We start from the raw sequence: 25240 nt of genomic DNA, 5'->3' as shown, positions 1-25240 counted from the left end.
TTTTGTGAATAACCTGAGAATAGCTTATGTAATGGATTTGAAGTGTGTAAATGTAAGTATTAAATGGCGTAGAGATAGACTTGGGCATTATGATAGTGTAAGCAGATGACCAGAAGCACATGGTGTCTTAAATGATTTAATGTACATTTGCATTTAGAAAGAAGGAAGTTATTGTTCTACTATGGTGGGTAATGAAGAGACCACATTTGGAATATCATATTCAGGTGCGGAAACCACTTCCAAATACAATAACCTAGAGAATTGAAAGGTTCTAGATTTTAGAAAGGTATGCAATGATTAATGAAGTCCATTTCAGTGAATATTAAGCACTAAAAATTGAACTTATTTACATCTGTTAACATTTATAACAACTAAAAATAAATATATTCTCTTTATACTCCAGCTCAATCACCGTAAGTCAAAGTTCACAACTAATCATTTTGACAACAATACAATCATTAACTGTATTTAATACAGTTAATGATTGTCATTCTTGTGCTACTCATGCTTGGGTGCTGAACAAAAGTTCAAAATGACAATAAAGTCACAACAAATGTCATACTGTCAGAAAATATCAGTGAAATATAAGAAAAAATAATTGTGTTGGAGGAGCAGTGTTGATATTAGCCCCTAGAAGTCCCTCTCAAAAATAAGAAGCCCACATTAAATGATAGTGAAAATAAAAATTGTGATTTTTCTGTATCTTTCTAAATGTAAGCAGTTTTTTACTTGGTATTTTTTTACTTGTTCCCCGTGTACTTGGAAGAGTTGTTCATGAGAAAAAGAAAGAATGTTGACTGTGGCTAGAAAATGGAAGCGAGCTGGAGTTGTGGACATTAAAATCACAGAAAGGTTAATCATATAGGAAATTTGGTCTAGAGAAAGTCAACTTTTAATGAAAGTAAGCTAAAGAGCTCCAAGTGATTACTAAAGTTGGGAAAGTAATAGAGGCAGTAGATGAATTTGACAATGTGGTAAAGAGATTTTAAGCTAGAGAAAATCTAAAAGTGATTCCAAAGTGCTGTCTGTGATGGAATATCAGAGCAGACATCAAGAGTGTTGGCTATGTGGTTAGGATTATCTGGTATTCTGGTAGGTAGGTAAATAAACAATCTGAGCTAGATTATTAGTAATTGCAAAACCTCAGCATCTCAACCAGCAGCTTAGTGTTACTAGAAAATGGAAGCCAGCTGGAATTGTGAACATCAAAATTGCCAAGGAAGATTACCTCACTGTTAGAAGAGTTGGACTGGAGAAAGGAAATCAGCATTCCAAGTAATTAGTGGAGTTGGGAGAATGATGTAGCAGATGAATTTTACAGTATGCAGTAGTGAGATTTTAAGACAGATCAAAAAGTGATTACAAGTTACAGTGACAGAATATCAGCAGATTTGGGCACAAGCACTACTTTTGAAGTAAAAGGAATCATACAATGAATAATTAGGACAACTAAAATAAGCAGTGGTTGAATTAACCAATAATTGGGATTCTGTCAGAAAACGTGCGACCTGGAAGACTAAGAAAATGGACATTGAGATTGGAATGGAGACCATGGGATGCAATCTCGTGCCTTTTCAGCGGTTTATGGCCTTCGGATTGTTCAATATGGCGAGTGACTAGCCATAGGCGGTGCAATCTCATGATGCTAAGGCATGAGATTGCACCCCATCCTAGAGAACTATTTTACAACTCGACAAGCGGTGGAGTAAAACCGCATGTCCGTGCGACAATAGGAAACCAGCTTAAATGAATAACGCCTCACTGCACGCACGGCTGTATCTGTTGTATTCAAAATTTAGTCAAATTAGTTGATAAAGAGACGCAACTGTCTCGAAAGCTTCTACTGCATTTTATTGTGTTATCTATTAAATATGTTTTACTGATTTATATCATAGTATTCTTTTAACCATGAATCACAGTACACCAGGCCCATTTATCATAATATGTTCCCTTTACGGCCGCAATGTTTACAACGATTGTGTGCAGTTACAGAAGTTCTTTTTGATAGCCTGCAACAGACAGCGCCTAAGGACACTACTGACACTATGCTGCTGCAACAGGATCTGGAAAGGTTGAGCAGATGAGCTGAGAGGTGGCAAATGAAGTTTAACATTGACAAATGTAAAGTACATATGGGAAACAGCAACCCCAGAAGAACATATCAACTCTTTGGTACTACACTGACTGGTAGAGAATGAAAAGGACCTGGGGGTAATTGTGCAGGCAGATATGAATTTCTCTGAGCAGTGCAGACGGGCTGCAAGAGTAGCTCACGAGTCTTATCAATGATTTACAGGAATTTTTCTAGCAGGGATAAGGAGGTGATTATTCCCTTGTACAAGGCAATGGTCAGGCCACACCTTGAGTACTGTATACAGGTCTGGAGGCCTCATTTCAAGAAGGATGTAGAACTGGAACAAGTACAGAACAGCAACAAGATTAATCAATGGAACAAAGTTGCTCTTACGAAGAAAGGCTTAAGTTTTGCAAATTACTGTCTGGAGACTAGGCACTGGCGAGGTGGTCTGATAGAGGTGTATAAAGCTTTGAATGGTTTGAGCATGCTCAATGCTAGGGCTTGCATAAAACCGAGTTTAACCGAAGTTTACTCTTAAAACCGATTTTCTCAGACTTAGGAAAAATAATTAAAAGCTTTTATAACACAGGTATTTATTTTATCTTGGGTAGATTGTACAAATCGTAATCAAATCTTTTAAACAAAATCTATCACCTCTTATAGTAAAAAAAAATATAAAAAAATTAAAATGTTCCAAAAAAAGTAACCAGCTTGAGATTATACAAAATTACAAATTGTATTCAAATCCTTAGAATAAGAACTATCTTGTATAGTAAAAAAAAAAAATAAGCCCTATAATAATAAATAAATAAAAGTAATGTGAAAAAAAACAGCTTGGGGAAATTACTATTTATTGCTCAGCTTTTTTCTGAAAATGGTCCTTTAAAAAACACAGTATATTAAGCATTTTTCCTGATAGACTTGATCTTATTTTTGTTTTAAAGAGACCAGTGATCAAAAACACTCAGATTGGACCCTTGTTGGTTTAATAGTCAGCAGTGTTCTATAAACTTTCTCCAGCTTTTCACTTCTACTGCTAGTTGCCTCCAAAATTTTAAATTCTATGCTGATTTCCAATTCACTGGGATATTTTGAAGGCTCTTTATTACACTATCATACTCGATCATGAGTGTATCTCCAACATCAGAACTAGACGAGTCTTTATTTTCTTCTAAAAGAACAGTTCGTTTATTTTCAGTTTCTTCAACGCTAAGACTCCTGAATGTTTTGCAAATAATCTCTGATAAATCTCTTCAGCATGCTTTTTCAAAACTTGCTTACTTGGAAAATCAAAAGTTCTTGAATCTGAATCTTCTTTCCTAAACTTTTTGGGGTTCTGTAGATAGCTCAGCAAAGCCACAGTTTGACAATTTCGTCTTGCATTGTAACGCTGCAAAAGGCTTTGGTGAAACTTTAAAAGTAAATGGGTTTTCTGTTGTATCAAGCTTAGCAAGCAGAAATTCTATTGAAGACTGCTTTAAATAAGTCTATCTTTTGAGGTTATAGCCTTCAGAATCATTTCAACTGGTCGCAAAGTTGCACGTAGCAATTCAAGTGTTTTCCAGTCATCGTCAGACACAGCTTCAGTTGACAGTACTACACATAGAGCAGTTGGAATGCAATTTTTCAATTTCAAAAATCTCTCAATCATATAGAATGTGCTATCCCAACTAGTCTTGCAATCTAATATAAGTTTATATTCTTTCTCATTAAATTTTGCTTTAACAAAATTTTGTAATATGTCATTTTTGGTAGGCGATTTTTGAAAAAGCTTGCAAATTTTTTCTGACTTTGTTAATAGTTTGTGCAATATTGGCCATCGGATTGAAGAAATAAATGAGCTCATCGGTAAAGTCGGTTTGATAAAGCATGCCTTGCTGTCTTTCTTTAACTTCTTCATCATCACTACTTTCTTCATTATTTTCATTGTCTTTGGGAGACTCAGAGACTGTGGCACCATAAATGATTCCTTTTTCATAAAGTACATCTATAACTGACAGATGTATACAATGGGCTATACATTGTTGATGATTAGGCGTAATTTGCTTGCCAAACTTAATCATCATTGCTGCTCCATCGGTGGTGCAGGCAACAATATCCTCATCCAAGTTCAAACCAAATTCCTTCAAGTGTCCATCCACAATTTGCTCAGTTCTTCTGCTGTCAAGTGAATCATTAATCTCAATAAGACCTAACGACCAATGATTGTCTTTTGAATGCTCATTTATATTCATATACCTTTTATTTTGTATAGACGTATATTCATCTAGAGTCAATGAATACCGTTACCTTAAAAAAAAAAAAAAAAAAAAAAACAACAAAGCAATTGAACTATCCAGACAAACGAACAAACAAAAGAAAATGTGCGTAACAAAAAACTATATTCGAGGGCTAACTAAAAAAATATTTGAATCCGGTTTTAGAAGCTCGGTTTCGGTTTTAACAACTCAATATGAAAACCGAATTTAACCGGTTTGCAAACCCTACTCAATGCTGATGGGATTCTGCCTCTTTCTCGATAATCACCTGAGGGGACATAAATTCAAGCTGAGGAAAGACAGGATGTGCAGAAATTTGCCTTTAGCCAGCGGGTAGTTGGTTGGTGGAACAGACTTCCGTCCCTTGTGGAAGTTGATAGCCTGAATAAATTTAAGGCTCAGTTGGACAGGGATTTCGAATGAACGAAGGGGTGAAGTGGAAGTTTTTTTTTTTTTTTGGCTGATGCTGCATAAGCTTGCTTTCTTGCATCATATGCCTATGCTAATACGCTTTGCACATACGTGCAAAAGCAAGGGTTTTGCTACAGAGCCTCGCTCCACAACTCTCACATGGAACGTGCCTGTCTTAAATTCGGTCTACAAACATTAAAATTGTGGATAACCCACCTCCACTGTGCAGTCAAAAGCGCTGACTACAAGTTCAGGCTCTTACAAGAACTACAAGGTAAGATCTCGCCTATCATATTTACGAACCTTGTACATACCATCTGTCACCAAGCCAACCACATCTCTGATACCGTTTACACCAATAGCGCAAATTCATTAGCTTATACAAAGAAACCAATTCCTTGAGAACGAGCACACGTTCAACTGAGAAGTTCCTTCATCCTAAACCTAAGCAGCAAACGGTATCAGAGATGTGGTTGGTATCAGCAAACGGTATCAGAGACAGCAGCTCAATGTCTCATCTAACGGCATGAAGTTTGCCGTAGTACCTTCTGAACCACCAGTCACATAGCTCGCTATGAGTGTAGAGGCCAATATTACCAACCTCCCCGAGAAAACTGCTAACGAAATCCGTTTCAGGACAGCCACAATCCTCCGCAGCACTCGGCAAACTTACTTAACCATCTTCAACACACCGCCCTCTCATCTATAAGATAGGACAACACCATCATCGTACTTCCTGCTGACAAAGGGCGCAGGACCGTTGTATTAGACTGGTCAGCCTCCCGAGAGAAAACCCTGGCCCTGCTACTAGATCCAAACGTATATGAACCTCTGGCTGATTCACCCATTAAGGTCTTGAAACGATTAGAGACATGTCAATAAACTCGTCTGTACGTGGTTTAGAGAGAATAAAATCTTGGCTACAACTCAGCGTCTTCTGCATGCCACTGGCTGCCAACTACCACAGTTCTATGGACTGCCAAAACTCCATAAACCAGGTGTTCCCCTCAGACCTATAGTATCCTGCTACAATGCTACACACCTTCAAAAATAGCGGTGAATTCATCCACTTCATTAAAGTCATTTCCATTCCAGACAACACCGTCATGACATCATTTTATGTGGTTTTATTATTTACTTCAATTCTCGTCCAACAGGCCGGACACTGCGCCAGGAGACTCCTCGAGGACGACTTAAGCCTCTCAACCAGAACATCACTATCGACCGATGACATCTGCGCTGCCCTCAACCTATGTTTATCAAGCATCATCTTCACTTTTGAGGATTCAGTCTACCAACAGGTGCATGGCACTGCTATGGGTGCCCTTATTAGTTCCACAGTAGCCAACATCGCTGTGGCAGATTTGGAGGAGCAGATACTCCTGAACCCACCTGTGCCTATTACAACATGGTACAGATACGTTGACGATATTTTCACTGTAATCCCACTTGGCTCTGAAACAGCATTACTAGAACACCTCAATTCCCTATCTAATTTCATCCAGTTTACCCTAGAGTTAGAAGTCAACGAGTCACTCCCATTCCTGGATGTCTTAGTGCAGTGCGTAGGCCCATGTCTAGAGACTTCGGTATACCTTTAACCTATGTGTTGCGGACAATTTACAAACTACAGATCCGGCCATGCACCCAGTCATCTCAACAGCACTGTCCACGCTCTATTCTCCAGGGCTTGGAACCATTCCAGCATCTCTCGCGTGAAGGAAGACCTTACCAAATGTGGCTATTCAACCCACGTGCTAGACAGGTGCCTATTATAAGCACAGGAACTCGCAGCCCACCCAAGTCCCCCGAACCAGGACAATACACCAACCGTCTACATTCCATACTATCCAGGCGTGTGAGGACGGATCTCAAGAATCCTCAGATATTACAGCATCAAATGCGTACAGTTATCCTGCAGAAACCTACGTTCTCATCTCCAGTGTGAAGACCCATGTTACACCTCTTTTACGCAGCAATGTAATATACCGCATCGCCTGCAGAGACTGTGACAGCTGCTACATCGGTGAGACATCAAGACGTCTTCAAGATCGCCTTACGGAGCATGAGAGAGCAATCCGCCTTGCCGAGACTGTCCAGTTCGCAGTCGCGGAGCATTTTTGGGCCACCCACCACGATCTCAATCCCAAACGTGACTGCAAAAAAGTAGACCACTCACGACACTTTCGCCACCGCCTATGGCTAGAATCACTTGCCATATTGAACAATCCGAAAGCCATAAACCTCTGGAAAGGCCATAAACCGCTGATTGCACCCCATCCTAGAGACAACCATTTTACAACTCGATAAGCGGTGGAGTAAAACAGCGCATGTCCGTGCGACAACAATAGGAAACTAGCTTGAATGATATTATATTTTATTGTGTTATCCATTAAATATATATTTACTGGTTTATATCATTGTATTCTTTTTTTAGTAGTAGTAGTGGCATGTGATGCAAGAAAGCAAGTGTATGAGCTTATGCAGCATCAGCCAAAAAAAAAAAAAAAATCGCACCATTCCCTCCAAATGCCTGTCCAGTTCCTCCTTAAATTTATTCAACCTATCAACTTCCACAACGACAGATGGAAGTTTGTTCCAGCAATTAACCACCCGCTGGCTAAAGGCAAATTTCCGCACATCTATTCTACATTCTTAATTTAAATTATTATTATTATTATTAGCCGCATGGTGCAAGGAAGCCAGAGGCTTATGCTGCACCGGCCAAAAAAAATTTCCCTAAGAGAGAGAGAGAGAGAGCTAATTTATGTCCCCTTAGGTTCGTAATCTGAACAAGTGGAAGGATCCCATCACAATTCAGCGTGCTCAACCCATTCAAGGCCTTATATACCTCAATCAGATCACTGCGCAGGTGCCTAGTCTCCAGCCACTGCAATTTGCAGAACTTAAGCCTCTCTTGGTAAGAGGATCCCTTCATTCCCCTCACCAATCTTGTTGCCCATCTCTGTACACGCTCAAGCAAATCGACATCCTTCCTAAAATGAGGCCTCCAGACCTATACGCAGTACAGGTCTGGAGGCTTCACTTTAAGTGTGACTATTCATGATGTATTCAGTAGTAAGAAACAGTGGCAGTGGGGAGGGCATATTGCACAAAGTAATGAATTTTTGGCTCAAAGGAAACATATTTTATACTGCTGCAACTCCTACCATGACTCCAGAACCAAATTACATGCTTCGAGATGTAATATGTCAGAAGATAATGAAACGGCTCAAATCAAGCTTTTCTATATTTCTTGCTTTTCAACAATTCACATCAGAAATTTTTAGCAAAAGGAAATGATTCTAGTCTATTATCTCAGCAACCACAAAGAATCGTACCTACTTAAATATATCCAGTGGATAACTCCTCATACTTGGACTGACTTCAGATCTACTACCTGAATTTTGCCATTAAAGACTTTGACAAAATTTTGACATTTCTGTGAAGATCTCAAGAATGTGCTTTGAAGTACATCTCACTAGTGTTAGTAGTGTTAGTAACCCTCTAGTATTTTTTTTTTTTTTTTCTGTTAATCCCATTGGGGATGGAATAAAAAAAATCCTCTGGTGTGATTTTCGTATTTTTTGCTTTTATTTAATTTTCTGTTTATTTTTATTAGTTTTTGATGTGAAAACAACTTTGGACTCATGTATTAAATTACAGAGTGAAGCTAAACAAATTTGTCACAAAAATGCGAATCGGAAATGAGTTAATTTTTGTCATTTCCGTAAAGGTTACAAATCTTCGCGTTTCTTTTAAGTATTTTGATTTGTATATATTGATTACGATATAAAAGTGTTTGTATTGTAAATATTTTATTGATAATTCACAAATTTCCATAATTTCAGCTGGAATACAAAATACAATGGATTTATGCTAAGTAAGAGACGTAACTTGCGATTGTAATGTATCTAAATGTCTCGGGAAAACAGCGTCGATTGTGGGTACCCGATCTTCTAGTTGAAATTGAGGGATTAGTGTTGAGAGTTGGATCGAACGTTTCTTGCAGGAAAGTAATTAATGGTTTAGCGGTTTCTTCCAGTCCGAAGTTAATGTTGAAATTGCTGTTCATGATCTTGGGCAGCGCCGGCTCAAGGGTATGTGGTCCCCCCCCCCCCCGGCCACATTAACTGGTGGCACTCCCTTCCGCCGATGCAAAGATTTTCATTTTTTAGAATGATTTAATTTTACATTTTATTTACTTACAAGAGGTAAATTATATGCAATATAACACTAAATTTAAATTAAAATAAAAAGTTTTCATAAAAACTTTCAATTCAAACAAAAAAAAATCAAATTCAAGCAAACAGTATATAAAAATGTCTACAACATGGCTAAAGCACTTTTAGGGCTTAAGCTGCAGGCTGTGAAAGAATTAGACAACGTACAAGTTTATACAAATGCAGCATGTTAGTATTGCAGTAATTCTACAAAAATATGAGATATAATTAAAACAATGTTATATTTAGCTATTCCTAGAATTGCTGTGTACTAACATGCATTTTAACAAACTTGTATGTTGTCTACAGGTTACAGTGACTTAAAACTTTTGACAATTCCCCATTTATACTGAGTGGACAGAAATCATGGGATATCTACTTAGCAACTGGTAGGCCCAGATAAGGGCAGTCACACGGCAAGGCATTAAGTCCACTAGTTCACGAAAGCGTTCCACAGGTATTTCCATCCATGCTTGCTGCACCGCTGTCCATAATTCCGTTGCATTCCTGGGTGGAGGTTCCAAAGCTCAAACGGACCTTTCCACAGCCCAAACATGCTCCACAGAGTTCATGTCTGGTGAATGGAGAGGTTATTCCATAGTGGTAACATCTACAGAATGTTCTTCGAACCATGTTCAAGGCCTTTCGTTTTAATTTGAAACGAAAGGTCTTACTGCCTGCATGTAATAACTCCTGAAAAAACAAATGGCACTGCTCAAACAGCTGGTAACACGTGAAATACACAAAATTTTTTGCAGTCTGTTTTTTTGGAGGAGGATGGCGGCGTTGGCGCCCTTAGGCCAGTGCCTATTCGGCCTTATACTAAAGCTGGCCCTGATCGTGAGTATGCGATTTACTGGTCATGGGTATGCTGGTATGAGTGCTGCAACAAAAGCTGAATTAAGTCAATTTTATCCTGTATATCACTGTTAGCAGAAATACAATAGACAACCATGGTATCACTTTCAGCTTAAGCGATACCATGGCTATGAAAAGCATTCTGACTAGCGCGACTTCTCGGTATGTGACTGCATAGGTTTTACGGACACCACTAACGTTAAATGGGAATCCTTTTGCCTTAATTCGCGCTTTCTAATTACCTAAATTGCATAAAGGCCACAGGTGAGAACCGTGCATACAAAGTTGTCTCTCCTAATCCGTTCGTTACATGAAAATTTTCTTCGTTCAACGGAAACTATTTTAAATTTAATTACCAAGGGGAATTAAAAAAAAATTCGCTATAAAGAAGTTGGTTAAACAGAGGTCCGAGGTCCGACTGTAATTAAATAAAAAAATTAAGCAATTTTAAAATACATAACTGATCGATTGAGCCATTAAATGCTGGGGGTGGGGCCCCGCTCGCCCTACCATAGTTTCAACTCTGGATACTCAATAATTGAATTCAGGATTTCATTTGTTAAATCAATGATCGTCTCAACAATGGGCTCTTGTGAGCCCACTATAGCTCACCACTGGGAAAGATTAGACTTGGACAAACTATTATATTTAGGCCACCCGAATAAATAAATTCATCCGCCGTGCTGTGTGTCTTATGTCTGTTAATTGCGTGTATTCTATGGTCGATTTTTCTGTTTGGCTGGACGAAAATCCCCAGTTTCTGGGGGGAAAACCTTGCTATCTACGCCTGAGATCGACCAACTCAGCTACGGAGTGAAAAATGCCTATTAAAGTTCCTCGCGTCATCAACGGGATTCGAACCCGGGCCTTTTCCACCCGGTGTGGGGAGGATGGTGACGCTGCCACTGTGCTACATGCGCAGACCTTAGACTTGGACACTAAATCCAAATATAATGAATACAGAACCGCTTTTATTGAAAAGTCTCATCGAAGAGAAAAGTAGAAAATGCAGATTAAAAGACAGCTGGTTCAACTAGATCATGGGACCTTTTCATGAGTAACTGTATGAAAAGCTAAGAAGACAGTAGATATAATAACCAATCTTCTTATAGGAGATTGTATATAATTTGAATAGAAAACACCCGAAACTTTTTTTAGTACTGTATTTTAATAGTATCTTCAATTTTGGTCCTCTTTCTGTATTATCCTTAATTTTTAAATTTTTTTGGGCTTGTTTCAAGGCTCGTTTATTTGGTTTGTTTGTTTCATGGTATTGGTTCCTCAATACGGGCATAGCTTATAGAGCACGCGCTCTTGTAGCTGAACGTGGCATTAGTGTTTTATGAGTTGTCGAAGTTGTTGGTTTTGAAAATGAACGGGGGGATATCTTTTATTTGTTACTTATGTTTCCTTATTTATTTAACATTATTGTCAGATTATGTTAGTAGTTATTTCATTACTGTTGATGCTCATGCAGAAGAATGTTTTTTTGATAAAGTCACGACAGGTACAAAAATGGGATTGACATTTGAAGTTGCGGAAGGTGGATTCCTTGATATTGATGTTAAGGTAACTAAGTTTATGAAATAGGCCTTAGCTCTTATTATTTTTTAATGATGTTAATTCTGTAATACTTGAACTTGGACATTTTTTTAGATTTTTGCAGCAAACTATAAAGTTTATATTAGTGAATAATTCGGAGAATAAATTTTGCTGCTTACAGAATCAGTAGTAATGAAATATTCTTTGACATGCCCAGATGTGCGCTGCATAGGTATGAGCCGCGAACTTCAATAGGGCTGAAAGGTAAGTGGACGAACACGTATTTGTAGCAGTAGGGGTACTGTAATCAGGGATGGTGCTAGAGTTCGGGACAGCTGTATGCCAGAATTAAGCGACAGTTTGTACTCTTTTTTTTTTTTTTTTTTTTTTAAAGAAAACCCCAAACAAGAAAGTTATTGGACATGTGCTTAGTACTATGCGTGGGTTTAAAGTTGAGAAGATGACAGAAGAGACTTGTTGACATTAAATTTGATTTTCTGTAGATGGTAATTATTTTCAGTAAATACGTATGAAGGGAGGTTGTTCCAGAAAAGTTGATTCTGTGAGGTTGAAGTTGAATAGTAAAAGGATGCTGACTGGTTGCAGCATGCGTTCAGACTGATTTGGAAAAGAGAAGTGGGGGGGAGGGATTATAAATGTCAATTCAGAAGAACAGTGCCCATGGAAGTATCTACAGAAATAGAACATCTATAAGACTGAGAGTGGAGAGACTTTGTAAGAGATGGCTCATTAATTAATATAACTGCCCGTAATTAATACGGAATCTAGAAGCCTTAGAGAAGTTATAGGGAATTGCCCCAAAGCAACTTCCACTGTTGTTTTGTGTATTTATCAATGATATTGATGAAGGTATATCAGGCTTAATGTCGAAGTTTGCAGATGATACAAAGGTTGGCAGGGTTGTTAATGACAGTAATGGCAGTGTGCTACTGCAACAGGATCTAGATAATTTGGGCAGATGGGCTAAGAAGTGGCAACTGAAGTTTAACCTTGACAAATGCAAAGTACTACATATGGGTAGAAGTAACCCCAGAGAAACGTACTAACTGTGTGGTACTACACTTAAGGTGGTAGAAAATGAAAAAGACCTGGGAGTAATTGTGCAGGCAGATATGAAGTTTTCTGAGCAATGCAGACAGGCTGCCAGGGCAGGTCATGGGGTTTTGTCAATGATATATAGGAATTTTGCTAGCAGGGAAAAGGAGGTGATTATCCCTCTGTATAAGGCAATGGTCAGGCCACGGCTTGAGTACTGCGTACAGTCTGGAGGCCTCATTTTAGGAAGTATGTAGATTTACTTGAGCGTGTACAGAGAAGGCAACAAGATTGGTGAGGGGAATGAAAGGATCCTCTTACCAAGAGAGGCTTAAGTTCTGCAAATTGCAGTGGCTGGAGACGAGGCACCTGCGCGGTGATCTGATTGAGGTATATAAGGCCTTGAATGGGTTGAGCACGCTGAATTCTGATGGGATCCTTCCACTTGTTCAGGCTACGAATCTAAGGGGGCATAAATTCAAATTAAGAAAAGACAGATGTAGAATAGATGTGCGGAAATTTTCCTTTAGCCAGCGGGTGGTTAATTGCTGGAACAAACTTCCATCTGTCGTTGTGAAAGTTGATAGGTTGAATAAATTTAAGGAGGAACTGGACAGGCATTTGGAGGGAATGGTGTGATTTTTTTTTTTTTTTTTTTTTGGCTGATGCTGCATAAGCTCATACATTTGCTTTCTTGCATCACATGCCACTACTACTACTACAGGGCCGCTGTAACCCAATGTGCCAAAAGCAAAATGAAATTTGCTGCCCCAAAATATTTTGGATTAAAAAAATAAAATAAGGCTTAAATAATTATTATTAATTTATTGAAAAAAAAAAAAGAAAAAGAAGAATTACAACATTTCACATGTAATGTAATGAAACAACAAACAAAAATAACAAATTCATTCTGGAAATAAACTTTAAATTCCAAATCACAGTAATCGTACCCGCAATAATAAAATGAAAGGAAAATTATAATGTTTAAAAAAAAAAAAAGGATGTAGTTGCTTGAGTGTGTACAGAGAAGGGCAACAAGATTGGTGAGGGGAACGAAGGGGTCCTCTTACCAAGAAAGTCTTAAGTTCTGCAAATTGTAGCACCTGGAGACTAGATACCTGAAGGTGATCTGATTCAGATGTCTAAGTCCTTGAATGGGTTGAGCCTGCTGAATTCTGATGGGATTCTTCTGCTTGCTCAGATTACGAACCTGAAGGGGCATAAATTCAAATTGAGGAAAGACAGTTGTAGAATAGATGTGTGGAAATTTGCCTTTAGCTTGCGGGTGGTTAATTGCTGGAACAAACTTCCATCTGTCGTTGAAGTTGATAGCTTAAAGTTTGTGTGAAAATTTTTTTTTTTTTTTTGGTTGATTTTACCTGAGCTCATATGCTTGCTTCCTTGTATCACATGCCTCTATTACTATTACTACTGAAATGATTGTGAAATTAGAGAGTCGCTCTTGAGACATTGTCGATTGTAAATAATTTTTGATTAATTTTAATTTTGAAAAACTCCGTTCACATGCGGCAACTGAAACTGGTAAAGTTAGAAAAATTCTGAATGCAACTGCTATATTTGGAAAAGTATCTGTGAAAATCATTTGTAAAAATATATTGTGATACTTCAAATGGAGTACAGTAATACTCCGACTTACACGAACTCGGAGTTACGCGGTTCTTGATTTTTTCATTTGGCATCGCTGCCGCCCACTATCTTCAAGGTCGTTTTTCATATGCTATCGATATACGGTGCGACGGCGGAGAGTGAGAGCAAAAGATGAACAAAATTCAGCTTTACTGCTGCATGAGCTGCACACATATACAAGAATTTGCATTCCAACTGTCATATTTATATGTGTGCATTCGAATTCGTTCTCAACTTTTGTCGGAAATTACATCGTTTTCACGAATAAAAAAACTTTCCAGATTTTAAGGTTTCCAAAGACCGATTGACAATGATGGTCAGTGGGAATGCAGCTGGTGACTGCAAGTTAAAACCTCTCTTAATTTATCGCTCCGAAAACCCAAGAGTTTTAAAAAATATATCTAAAATTGGCTTACCAGTGATCTGGAAGTCAAATCATAAAGCTTGGGTGACAGCTTCCGTTTTTGAGGACTGGTTTGGTCACCACTTCATACCCGAAATCGAACGTTATTGCAAGTCTAAACAGATTCCATTTAAATTGATCCTTCTTATTAACAATGCACCCGGTCACCCTCATTAATTTTGACCGACGTGTGAAAGTTGTTTTTGCCTCCAAACACAACCAGCTTGCTTCAACCAATGGACCAGGGAGTCATCAAAACATTCAAGGCCTACTACACGAGGCGTTCGTTTGCACGTCTGAATGAAGCTATGAGACAAAATAGTGAGATATCTGTTAAAGACTTTTGGAAACAATTTAAGAATCATTGAAGAATCTTGGGATGAAATTCACAAAAAAACATTGAATGGTGTCTGGAAGAAACTTTGTCCATTTTTTTTTCAAAAACGAGACGAAAACAAAGCCAGAAACTGATCATGTCGCTCATGTGATAGAAGTTGTTAATTTTGCCAGGCAATTAGATTTGGAAGTCAATGGTGATGATGTCAACGAGCTGTTGGATTCACATAGTGAGGAGCTGACGATGAATGAGCTCACAGAGATGCGTGAGCAAAACGTCACTGAATTATCCGACATTTCAGATCCAGTTCCACCAGAAAAGCACATGACAGTTGCAAGCTTGACAGAAGGTCTCAGCTCAATTGAAAAGGGCTTAAAAATTTTAGAAAACAGACTCCAACGAAGAATGCATTATAGCTACAAAGCAAGGAATAAAAAATTATTAGCTTGCTACGAAGAAATTCTGCTTGAAAAAAAAGGCTCTGTGTCGTCAGACGAATTTGTTAGATTTTATGAAGCCATCGACATCGAAATAACTTTTTTACGTAACTCAATTTATTTTTTTAATACATAATTTGTATTAATATGTATAAATAACTGCAATTTTATTAAATATTTTTCTTTTAAACTAGTGTTTTTGTTAGTCCTTGGTCCCAATTAAACAAAATTTATATGCATTTATATGCAAAGTTGTACCCTGACTTATGCGAATTCGACTTAAGCGATTTTCGTCTGACCCACCTATCGTGTAACTTCGGGGTATTACTGTAATATTGTCTTTAATATAAATTTGAAGTACTCTTAAGTTCTTCAGATAATGCTAAACCATCAATATCTGACTCGTTACGATCAATTTGACTTAACTTAATAAGTAAATCTTTGCAATGATTTAATAAAACATCATCAGACCATTTTTTAAATTCAGAAATAGTTGTCTCGCAGTCCGGTCGATATATGGAAATTTTCTTTTCTGTGGAAACTATTTTAAATGTAATTACCAAGGGGAATTCAAAAAATATTGCTACAAAGCAGTTCATTAAACAGAGGTCCCACTTATATATGTCAAAAAAATTTTTGCCGTCCTCCTGAACTGCCACTTGTAAGCGATGCTTACCTCGCCTACACACTTACAGCAACCTTGGCCCCAGATGTTCTATGCTAGGCTGGATTTAGATTTTTACAGAGTGAGTAGCGCTTTTGAAGAAAAGTAATGCTGAGAGCAAAAGAGAAAACCCAGTTTTTTAGATGTAGAGGAAGCAATATTTGTGATGTACTTATGCCAACAGAGATTAGAAGTCAGGTAATCTCTAACAGAGATATGTGAACTGGTCTAGAAATCTGAGTGTCATTGAACATAAGCATAGGAGCAGAAGAATCCATTTTTCAAGATATAACATAGGACTGTGTTTTAGAAGGAAATTAACTATGTTATCTCTGCCCAACTGGAGAATTGCCTGGAGATCAGCATTTAAGGAATTGGTAGAGGATATTCAAGAAGTTGAAGCAGCTTTATATAAAGCTGAGGTGGCAATAGAACCATTGGGTTTTAACAGAGATGGGAAAAAGTTGCAGTCAATAACTTTGGCAAGAGACCAGAATGCCCAACTACCGTTTGGACAATTAGCAAATTTTCTACTCTTTTTAACCTGTTCAAAGTTTGGACTGATTAATAACTGCTTTACAGTTGTTGCAAGCTTTGGTGTAGACAGAAGATGATCTTATAGATTTGGTTGCAAGCCAGTTGTGATATGCAACATTCTTATCTTGGACAGCCTTAGCACATTTATTGGAAAACAAAGGTTTAGATAAAGGATTAGATTTTAAGGTGGAGTGTGGAATAAAGGATTGCATCCTTACAAGAATAATTTCACTGACATGTTATGCACCAACATTGGTATCAGAAGATTTAAAACCGTAATCTGACCAAGAAAAAGAATAGAAATCTTGTAGATCATCCCATTTTGCATTCTCGTAATGCCAAACAATACGAGATTGAGAATGGCCACAAGGGAAAGGCACCATTGGAGAAGAGACCATCAGTAATTTGTGATTTAAGGTGCTTAAAGGACCACTCATCTCAACAGTGTATTTGGAAGGGTTGTTTGTGAGAAAAGATCGAGTGTTGGCTGAACGGGAAGCTATTGAGAAAACTAAGTACCTCATCCTCTCTCCCCCCTCCGAATAATGGTAAACGTGTCGTCGACATACCTTTTCCATTTGCGTATGGGGGATCCAACCCATCAAAAATCCCGGTTTCCAATTCTTCCATAGCCAAATTTGCTACGATGGCACTTATGGGAGAACCTATTTCCGCGCCGTAAACCTGCTTATACATAACATCCTGAAATACCATATTGGTGCTGCACAGACAAAGTTCTACACCACTACAAATATCTTCTACGTTAAGGAGAGTCCTGATACTTAAGGTATCATCTTTCTCTAGGGCCATTCTTACACATCGTACTCTATGTTCAATGGGAATACACGTAAACAGAGACACTACATCAAAAGATATCATAGTCTCATCCTCTTCTATACTCTGTTCCTTTACAGATGTCACAAAGTCCTTACTGTCCTTAATAGTAAAGATGGAACATCCAACTATGGGGGAAATCAACTTGGCTAAACATCTGGATAAAGCATGGGTAGGACTACCAATAAAAGATACGATTGGTCTGAGTGGAACCCCCTCCTTATGTGTTTTCAGAAGACCGTAGAATCTGAGTAGCTGACATCCTGTTGCGTGTAAAGTCCAAAACGCCTCCTTAGTAATTTTTTTATGTGGAACTATCCTGTAGAAGATCTAAGGCTTTTTTGAAATATTCCTCTTTATTCATTATCACAGTTGATCTGCCTTTATCAGCGGGTAAGACTACGATTTTGTCATCCTGTCTAAGTTCCACGAGGGCTTTTCTCTGACTAAGGCTGAGGTTAGAAGGTGCCGTTTTAGTCTGACTCAAAACCACTGAAGTTTTTACACATATTTCATTGGCCAAAGTCATCAGTAATTTACTAACTGCTCTTTCGATACCCATAGCTATTTTCTCAATAGCTTCTCCCCATTCATTCAGTTTACCTCGGAGGTGGAAGTGGATGGTACCCTCCCGTTCCTTGATGTATTGGTCTATAGAGAAGGCCTTAGGTTAAAAATTAGTCTATAGGAAGCCTATGTGTTGAGGCAATACACTCATTATAGTTCGGCACAAACTAACCAACATAAGAATTGTGTTGTTAAAGCATTATTGGATAGGGTTGGGTCTCACTGCAGTACCCCTGTGGACAGAGAAGAGGAAATTAGACGAGTCACAGCAGACCTCAAGAAATGCGGCTACCCCCAGAAGGTCATGGACAGATACATTAGAGGTGTGGAATATCATAGAGAACCTTTGCCACCAGTTGCCACGGCGTACATTCCCTTCTATCCAGGCCTTACTGAATGTTTAGCACGAGTATTACGGGAGTGGCAGACATGCTGTGTGCTGCTTCCGGGATGGATGTTGCACACGGTGTCTCAGGTTAAGGACCCCATAACAAAAGATTGTAGTAGTGGGGTAGTGTATGAGATTAAGTGCCCGGATTGTGGGGAGTGTTATGTTGGTGAAACAAGGTGCCAGTTCAAGGACTGTCTGGGGGAACATATGAATGCTATAAAGACCATGGATTATGGCAAGTCTGCTGTGGCAGAACATTTTTGGGAGAAGCATCATCAGATCTCCCCAGACGAAGCTGTAATCGTTGACCGTGCTCATAGATTTTGAGACTGCAAATGGCTTGAGAGCTTACAGATTTGTTCATCCGAGAACAATACCATTAACAGAGACGGGAGTTCATATGCATCCAATCCTTGAGGCTGTAGTACTCGGATGGGATGAGCGATTCCACCTGGTATGCTCCCGAGCCATTTCCGGTTCTGTGGAACCACGAATCCCGAGCCATTTCCTGTGGAACCACGTGAGCCGTGAACCTGCTATTATTTAAGGATGTGTTGCAACTAAAAATGTACTGTTCAGAAAGAAGGCGGATGCCTCGGAAAGCTTCTTTATCCGATATTTTAAGTGTTTTAAAGTATTTTAACACTTTTATTTGTATTATATATTTTATTGTTTTAATTGTAAATATCTATACATTTATTTTGCAGTATTAAAGGTAAATTATTATTTTAATACAACACGGTTGGTGTATCAATATAATTGCTTGTGAATATGAATTCTCTCAACCTCATAGGCCTATTTGAAGATATAGTTATTGACTCAATATTACACTCCATCTATCAACTGGATGCACTTCCTTAGATTTTGTTTCTTAACTAACTTCCCTCCTCTCTTTCTATCCTGTCTATCCTTTCTGTACACATTGTACTCCCCAGATTACAATTCTGCACTTATATCTGTGTGACTCCTTGTCTCTGATATCCTAACAATATCTGCCTTTGATGTCTTGATCAGAACTTCAAATTTATTTACTATACTTCTAGCATTGGTGTACATGGAAGTATATATGCACTTGTTCTTACTCTTAGTTACCCTAACATAGCCCATGTATTTACTTGTTTGATGATGACTCCCAGCAGTTCTCGAAATCCCCAGCAACTTGCTCTCTAGATTGCTGCTCATTCCAATAGAAGCAGTGCAAGAATCACTTTCGCCTCTGCTTGCAGCTACCATTAATCTTTTAGTCTGTGAATCCCCTCGAAGCTAGCACTTTGCCAACCCACCTAACACTGCCTCAATAGCATCAGCAAATATTCTTGCACCCTTTTTATTTAAGTGTATCCCATCCCTGTAGAAGCAGCCTCTCCTGTTAGCAAGCACAGACCATGCTGAAAAAAATTCTATCCTATGAGCCTTGCACAGTCTCACCAGGGCTGAATTGATTGACAAGGCTCCCATCATATACTCCCATCATATACTCCCTCCTAGCATGCCTGGGCAGAATTGCAGACACTTTCAAATTTAACCGTAACTTGCAACGTTTTTTCAACATTGACCTGTACTTGTTAAGTAAATCTGCAGATCTCTTACTATTAATATCATTAGTGCACTGGTTAAAGAAGCACTGCAGGATCATCTAGACAAGACTTCAGTTATAGCTCAGACACAGCATGGTTTTGTTAAGGGAAAGTCTTGCCTGACCAATTTGATTGGATACTATGATGCAGTCACAAAAGAACTGGATGCAGGGAATAACTTTGATATTATATATTTGGATCTTAGAAAGGCTTTTTGATACTGTTGCACATAGAAGACTGCTGCACAAATTGGAGCAGTGTGGCATTGGAGGCAAATTGCTGCTATGGATAAAGGGATGGTTGAGGGGGAGAAGACAGAGTGGTAATCAATGGACACTGCTCATCGTGGACTAATGTTATTATTGGAGTCCCTCAGGGTTCAACGTTGGGTCCATTGTCGTTTTCTGCATTTATAAATGATATTGATGATGGTATATCAAGCTTAATGTCCAAGTTTGCAGACGATACAAAGGTTGGCAGGGCTGTTAAGAACGCTACTGACAGTATGCTGCTGCTGCAACAGGATCTGGAAAGGTTGAGCAGATGATGGGCTGAGAGGTGGCAAATGAAGTTTAACATTGACAAATGTAAAGTACTATGCATGGGAAACAGTAACCCCAGAGTAACGTATCAACTCTGTGGTACTACACTGACATAGTGTGCATAGTATTAGGGTCAGGCGCCACCTGTGGTTTCCCACATCTGCGCCATATGTTCGCTGTGATGGAATACAGTACTACTGTAAATGCCAGAAAAGTGTTGTGTGTTGTATATGACATATTGCGTTAGGTTCTGTTGTGTGTCCTGGCATTTGGCCGCAGGGCCCCTAGTGGGACTCCACGTTGCCCGCACACACCACTAGGAGGTAGCCAGTCTGCCCATTATTCTCTGGCTTGTCTCCGCCAGGATCGCCAGAGCTTCCTAGACGGAGACAAAAAAAAAAAAAAAAAGGTAGAGTCGGTGAAGTACGGAGTGTACGCAAGAAAGGAGGGTATAGCTAGAAATATGGAGGATGTAGGCAAAGGTATCCTCCAGGTTATCAATGGAGCAATAAGTGCCATCAGTTGAAAGGGGAACCCGGGAAGGACGATAAATAAGACAGCAAGAGAGCCGTGTGCAAGTTGCCACTGAGGAATAAGGTGGTCCATACGCCAGTTGATCCTATCCAGGTTAAGATCGGTTGGCCATTTAGGTTAGGATCAGATGTTTGGGTTGTTCCTATTTTGTGTTGGCAATAGGGTGCTCCGTCTTGTGAAGAGGGTTTGTGCAAACTTGGTAAACTCATAGTAGTAGTTTTCTTCTGTGATGAATAAGTGTTCATTTCCTTGAGGGTTATCTTGTATACGAGTAAACAGGATTCTGCGGAGGTCCTCATAGTGTTGACAGGTATATACTAGATGGTTCCAGTCTTCTCTTTCACCACATGCACAGTAGGGGTTGTCAATGATTCCCATGGATGTTAATTTATGGTTTATTGATCCGTGTCCAGTAATGAGGTAGGTGGTATAAAGACCAGGAGAAAACCAAGTTGAAGATTTAGGAAATACGGCATTCACATAGTATAAATTTCTTGGTGATTGGGCCCTTGTCGGTAGTAGTCCATCAGTCCTGCCAGGTCTGAAGTAGTAGGATGGCAATTTTTTTCTTTTCCTGCCTGATTTCATTCAGGTTATTGATGGAGTGTCCAAGGATAGTTGCTGGTATACCCCTGGATAGACAGTAGTGGAGGCCCCTTCGAATAACCTCCAGATCAAGCGGAAGGACGCCCGCAAGAACCTGAAGGGCTGGGTTGCTAACTGTGCAGCATGCTCTTGTAATAGTAAGAAGGATGGTGCGCTGGATGGTTCCCAGTTTACGTTTGTTGTTGTAAAGAGTTGCCCTGCGAAACCAGACCCTTATCCATACGTTATGAAGGGAAGCAAGATTGATTTGTACAGAATCTTAAGGGTGCGTCGGTTCAATCCCCAATTGCGACGACTCACCCGTGCGATGAGAGCAGTGTAGTTTCTCACTTTCGCGTGGAGGTGTGCAAGATGCGGAGAGAAAGTGAGCTTAGGGTCAAGTACTATTCCCAGTAGTTTTAACGTAGAAACTAGCTTGACGGTTTGGCCTTGAAGTTTGATAGTGGGGTTTCTAGTAGGCTGCAGTGATCCCTTCAGGAGAATGGATTGTGTCTTTTGGGGTGAGAGTCTTAGTTTGTGTAGGGCTGCCCAGTTCTGAAGGATTTGAAGTGCCTGGTTTCCTCTGGCTTCCAGAGAAGCTCTGCTGTCAGCCTCAATCGAGATGGTCACATCATCAGCAAAGGCTTGTATAGCTACAGGACCTAGGTCCAGTCCAAGGAGCTCATCCAGGACAAGGTTCCACAAAAAAGGACCAAGGACTGAACCCTGGGGGCAACCTCTGTAGATTGACCTGGTAATTCTTCGGTACGTTGAGGAGATTGTAATTTTCCTATTTGATAAGTAGTTTTCGATGCATTTGTATAAATTTAATGGTATATTTGCTTGCCTAAGTCTGCGAAGGATACTTGCCCACCAGAGCCTGTCAAATGCTCCTGCGAAATCTATTGCTATTAGTAGGTAGTATTTGGAGGTAGAAGTTGAGACTGCAGAGATGAACCTTTGCAGTGCATCTTCTGTGCAATGTCCCGGTCGAAATCCAAACTGGAAGTTGGACTGGAGCCCAGCTTTGGTGTAATGGTCTTGGAGCCGTACTAGGAGTAGTCGTTCAAACAGTTTACTGACCATGGATAAAAGGGCAATGGGTCCGATATGACTCTGGTTGTTGGAGCGGTTTAGACGGATTTTTTATGATCAGTTTTACATTGGCGTTTTTCCATTCTTCTGGGAAAGATCCATGGGACAAGCACTTATTGAAGAGGTTGAGTAGAAACTGGATGTTAATTTGGGCGATCTTTTTAAGGACTTCGGGTTCAATGAGATCTAGTCCGGGACATTTCCTCTCTTTCATTTTGGTAAGAGCCTGCTGCAGTTCATTGGTGGTAAATTGGTCTTCTACAGCATTGTTGAAGTAGATGTTGTTTGTCTGGCATATTTCTTGCTGTTGTACTGTCAGAGGATCAGTATCTGTACCAAAAAGTGTGTCCAGAATATTGGCCATAGACTGCTCCCACGATGTAGTCATAGTGCCGTTTGGTGGGAGAGTGGATTGGATAACTTCGCCCCTCGGGAGCTTGTTGGTGGTGATGCGGTACACCACCCCCCAGGGTTCAGTATTGCCAGTCGTTTTGACGAGTCGTTCCCAAGATGATCTTTTAAACTGCCTTATAAGGGACAGTGGTGGAGAATGAAAAGGGCCTGGGGATAATTGTGCAGGCAGATATGAAGTTTTCTGAGCAGTGCAGACGGGCTGCAAGAGTAGCTCATGGTGTCTTGTCAATGATATACAGGAATTTTTCTATCAGGGATATGGAGGTGATTATTCCCTTGTATAAGGCAATGGTACCTTGAGTACTGTATACAGGTCTAGAGGCCTCATTTCAAGAACGATGTAGAGCTGCCGGAATGAGTACAGAGAAGGGCAACAAGATTAGTGAATGGAACAAAGGGTTGCTCTTACGAAGAAAGGCTTAAGTTTTGCAAATTACAGAGTCTGGAGACTAGGCACCGACGAGGTGGTCTGGAGGTGTATAAAGCCATGAGTGGTTTGAGCATGCTCAATGGTGATGGGATTCTTCTTCTTGCTCAGAATAATCACCTGAGAGGGCATAAATTCAAATTGAGGAAAGACAGATGTAGGATTAGATGTGCGGAAATTTGCCTTTAGTCAGCAGGTAGTTGGTTGGTGGAACAGACTTTCATCTCGTGCTGTGTGAGTTGATAGTCTAAATAAATTTAAGGCTCAGCTGGACAGGTATTTCGAACGAACGGAGGGGTGACATGGGAGTGGTTTTTTTTTTGGCTGATGCTGCATGAGCTTGCTTTCTTGCATCATATGCCTCTACTAATGCTAATGCCAACGTACACAACATTATCACCTTTTGTGCCCTTAAAAGATGATATCTGCTCTACAACATCATCAACTTTTGCCCTGGCAGACATACAGTTCCACCTATCCTTTTTGCATAATATATTTCTCCTCTCCCTGACAATAGTTACCGACAATAACTAGTTCCTGTGGAACCAGTGCATTCTTCTTTGAGGTTGCCACTGTGTTGCCTAATGCACAGGAGTGAGCTCTGGCATTGAGTTGTGCAGCTGAGAGCTTCATGGGCCCCTCATTTCTTTGTGGGCATTTACTTCACACCTCAAACTCTCATAGATGCCCATCAGAATGCCAAGTTGGCACCTAATTTCTTCACACTCTCTGCACCTAGCACACAGAAAGACATCCTCCTCGGCCCCGAGTGCCAAGCGATAGTGACAAGCGATTTTTCTCTGCGACTCATAAAGTGATCTTTGAAAGTGATATAGTTCTATTTTTGTTGTGCGATTTTCTTCTGTTTTGTTCACTTAAAGTAGTTCTTTGCTTAAAAAGGCTTACGTAAGAACCCAGAAAGGGAACTTGCCTTTCTTCTTTAGTAACCTTAATAGCCGCTTGGTCACTGGTGGCACCGCTCCTGCCTCCACATGGCGGGGTGGTAATCTGGGTGAAGAAAGTCCTCCCAGTGCTAAAAGGAGTAAACATGGACACTAATGATTTCCCACGATCCAAAGAGCTCTCAACATGACAACCACGAAACCGATCATGACTTCTCATTATCGAAAAGACTAAAAAAGAATGCGAACAAGCAGGAACCTCCAGCTTTCCTGATTATCCATTCTCTGTCTTCACATCCTGTCAGCAAGCTCTCCCCTTTCATCATACAACGATGCCTTGTAAATGCAGCAGCATCTCCAAAAATGGTGAAACGTCTTCAATCAGGTGACTTGCTAATAGAGACCTCTCACCCAAGACACTCTTACCTCCTGTTAAAACTTACATCTTTAAGTGGAATTCCAATTCAAGTCACTCCACATAACATCCTGAATTCTTCCAAGGGAGTGATCAGTGAATGGGACCTATTGAAGGTTTCCGAGGAAGAAATAATTCAGGAACTAAAGGATCAAAATGTAACTCAGGCCAAGAGAATCATGATATGAAAAGACGGCACCTTAGTCCAAACACGTAGCATAATTTTAACCTTTAGTTTACTGAATCTACCATCCTCAGTCAAAGCAGGCTATTTAAACTGTCGTGTTCGGCCCTTTATCCTGGACCCTCTGAGATGCTACAAATGTCAGAAATTTGGACACTCCCAGACAGCATGCCGTGGAGATGCAACATGTCCAAACTGCGGTTGCAAAATTCATACTCAATCTGAATACAAGGCACAAACTCTGCAGTGTCCTAATTGCAAGGGTAATCATCCAGCCTACTCCAAAGATTGTGATCTCTGGAAGTTAGGAAAAAAAATACAGA

The 25240-nt window shown here is 39.7% G+C and overlaps 1 protein-coding gene across 2 annotated transcripts in view; it reads left to right on the top strand.

Moving 5' to 3' along the window:
- Positions 1-11159: 11159 nt before the first annotated feature.
- Positions 11160-25240, top strand: part of CHOp24 (transmembrane p24 trafficking protein CHOp24) — a 59578-nt gene continuing 45497 nt past the window's right edge. For both annotated transcript variants that reach the window (XM_090373665.1, XM_090373666.1), the window contains exon 1: positions 11160-11396. In XM_090373665.1, coding sequence (XP_090229791.1) covers positions 11199-11396 — 198 coding nt within the window. In that variant the 5' untranslated portion in view covers positions 11160-11198. The remainder of the gene's footprint in view (positions 11397-25240) is intronic.

The sequence above is a fragment of the Mastigoproctus giganteus genome, chromosome 5 (assembly GCF_048544385.1).
Source record: "Mastigoproctus giganteus isolate SK-2022 chromosome 5, ASM4854438v1, whole genome shotgun sequence".
In the NCBI taxonomy this organism is placed as follows: Eukaryota; Metazoa; Arthropoda; class Arachnida; order Uropygi; family Thelyphonidae; genus Mastigoproctus; species Mastigoproctus giganteus.
The sequence above is the reverse complement of the archived record's forward strand: the minus strand, read 5'-3'. Positions and strand labels throughout refer to the sequence as shown.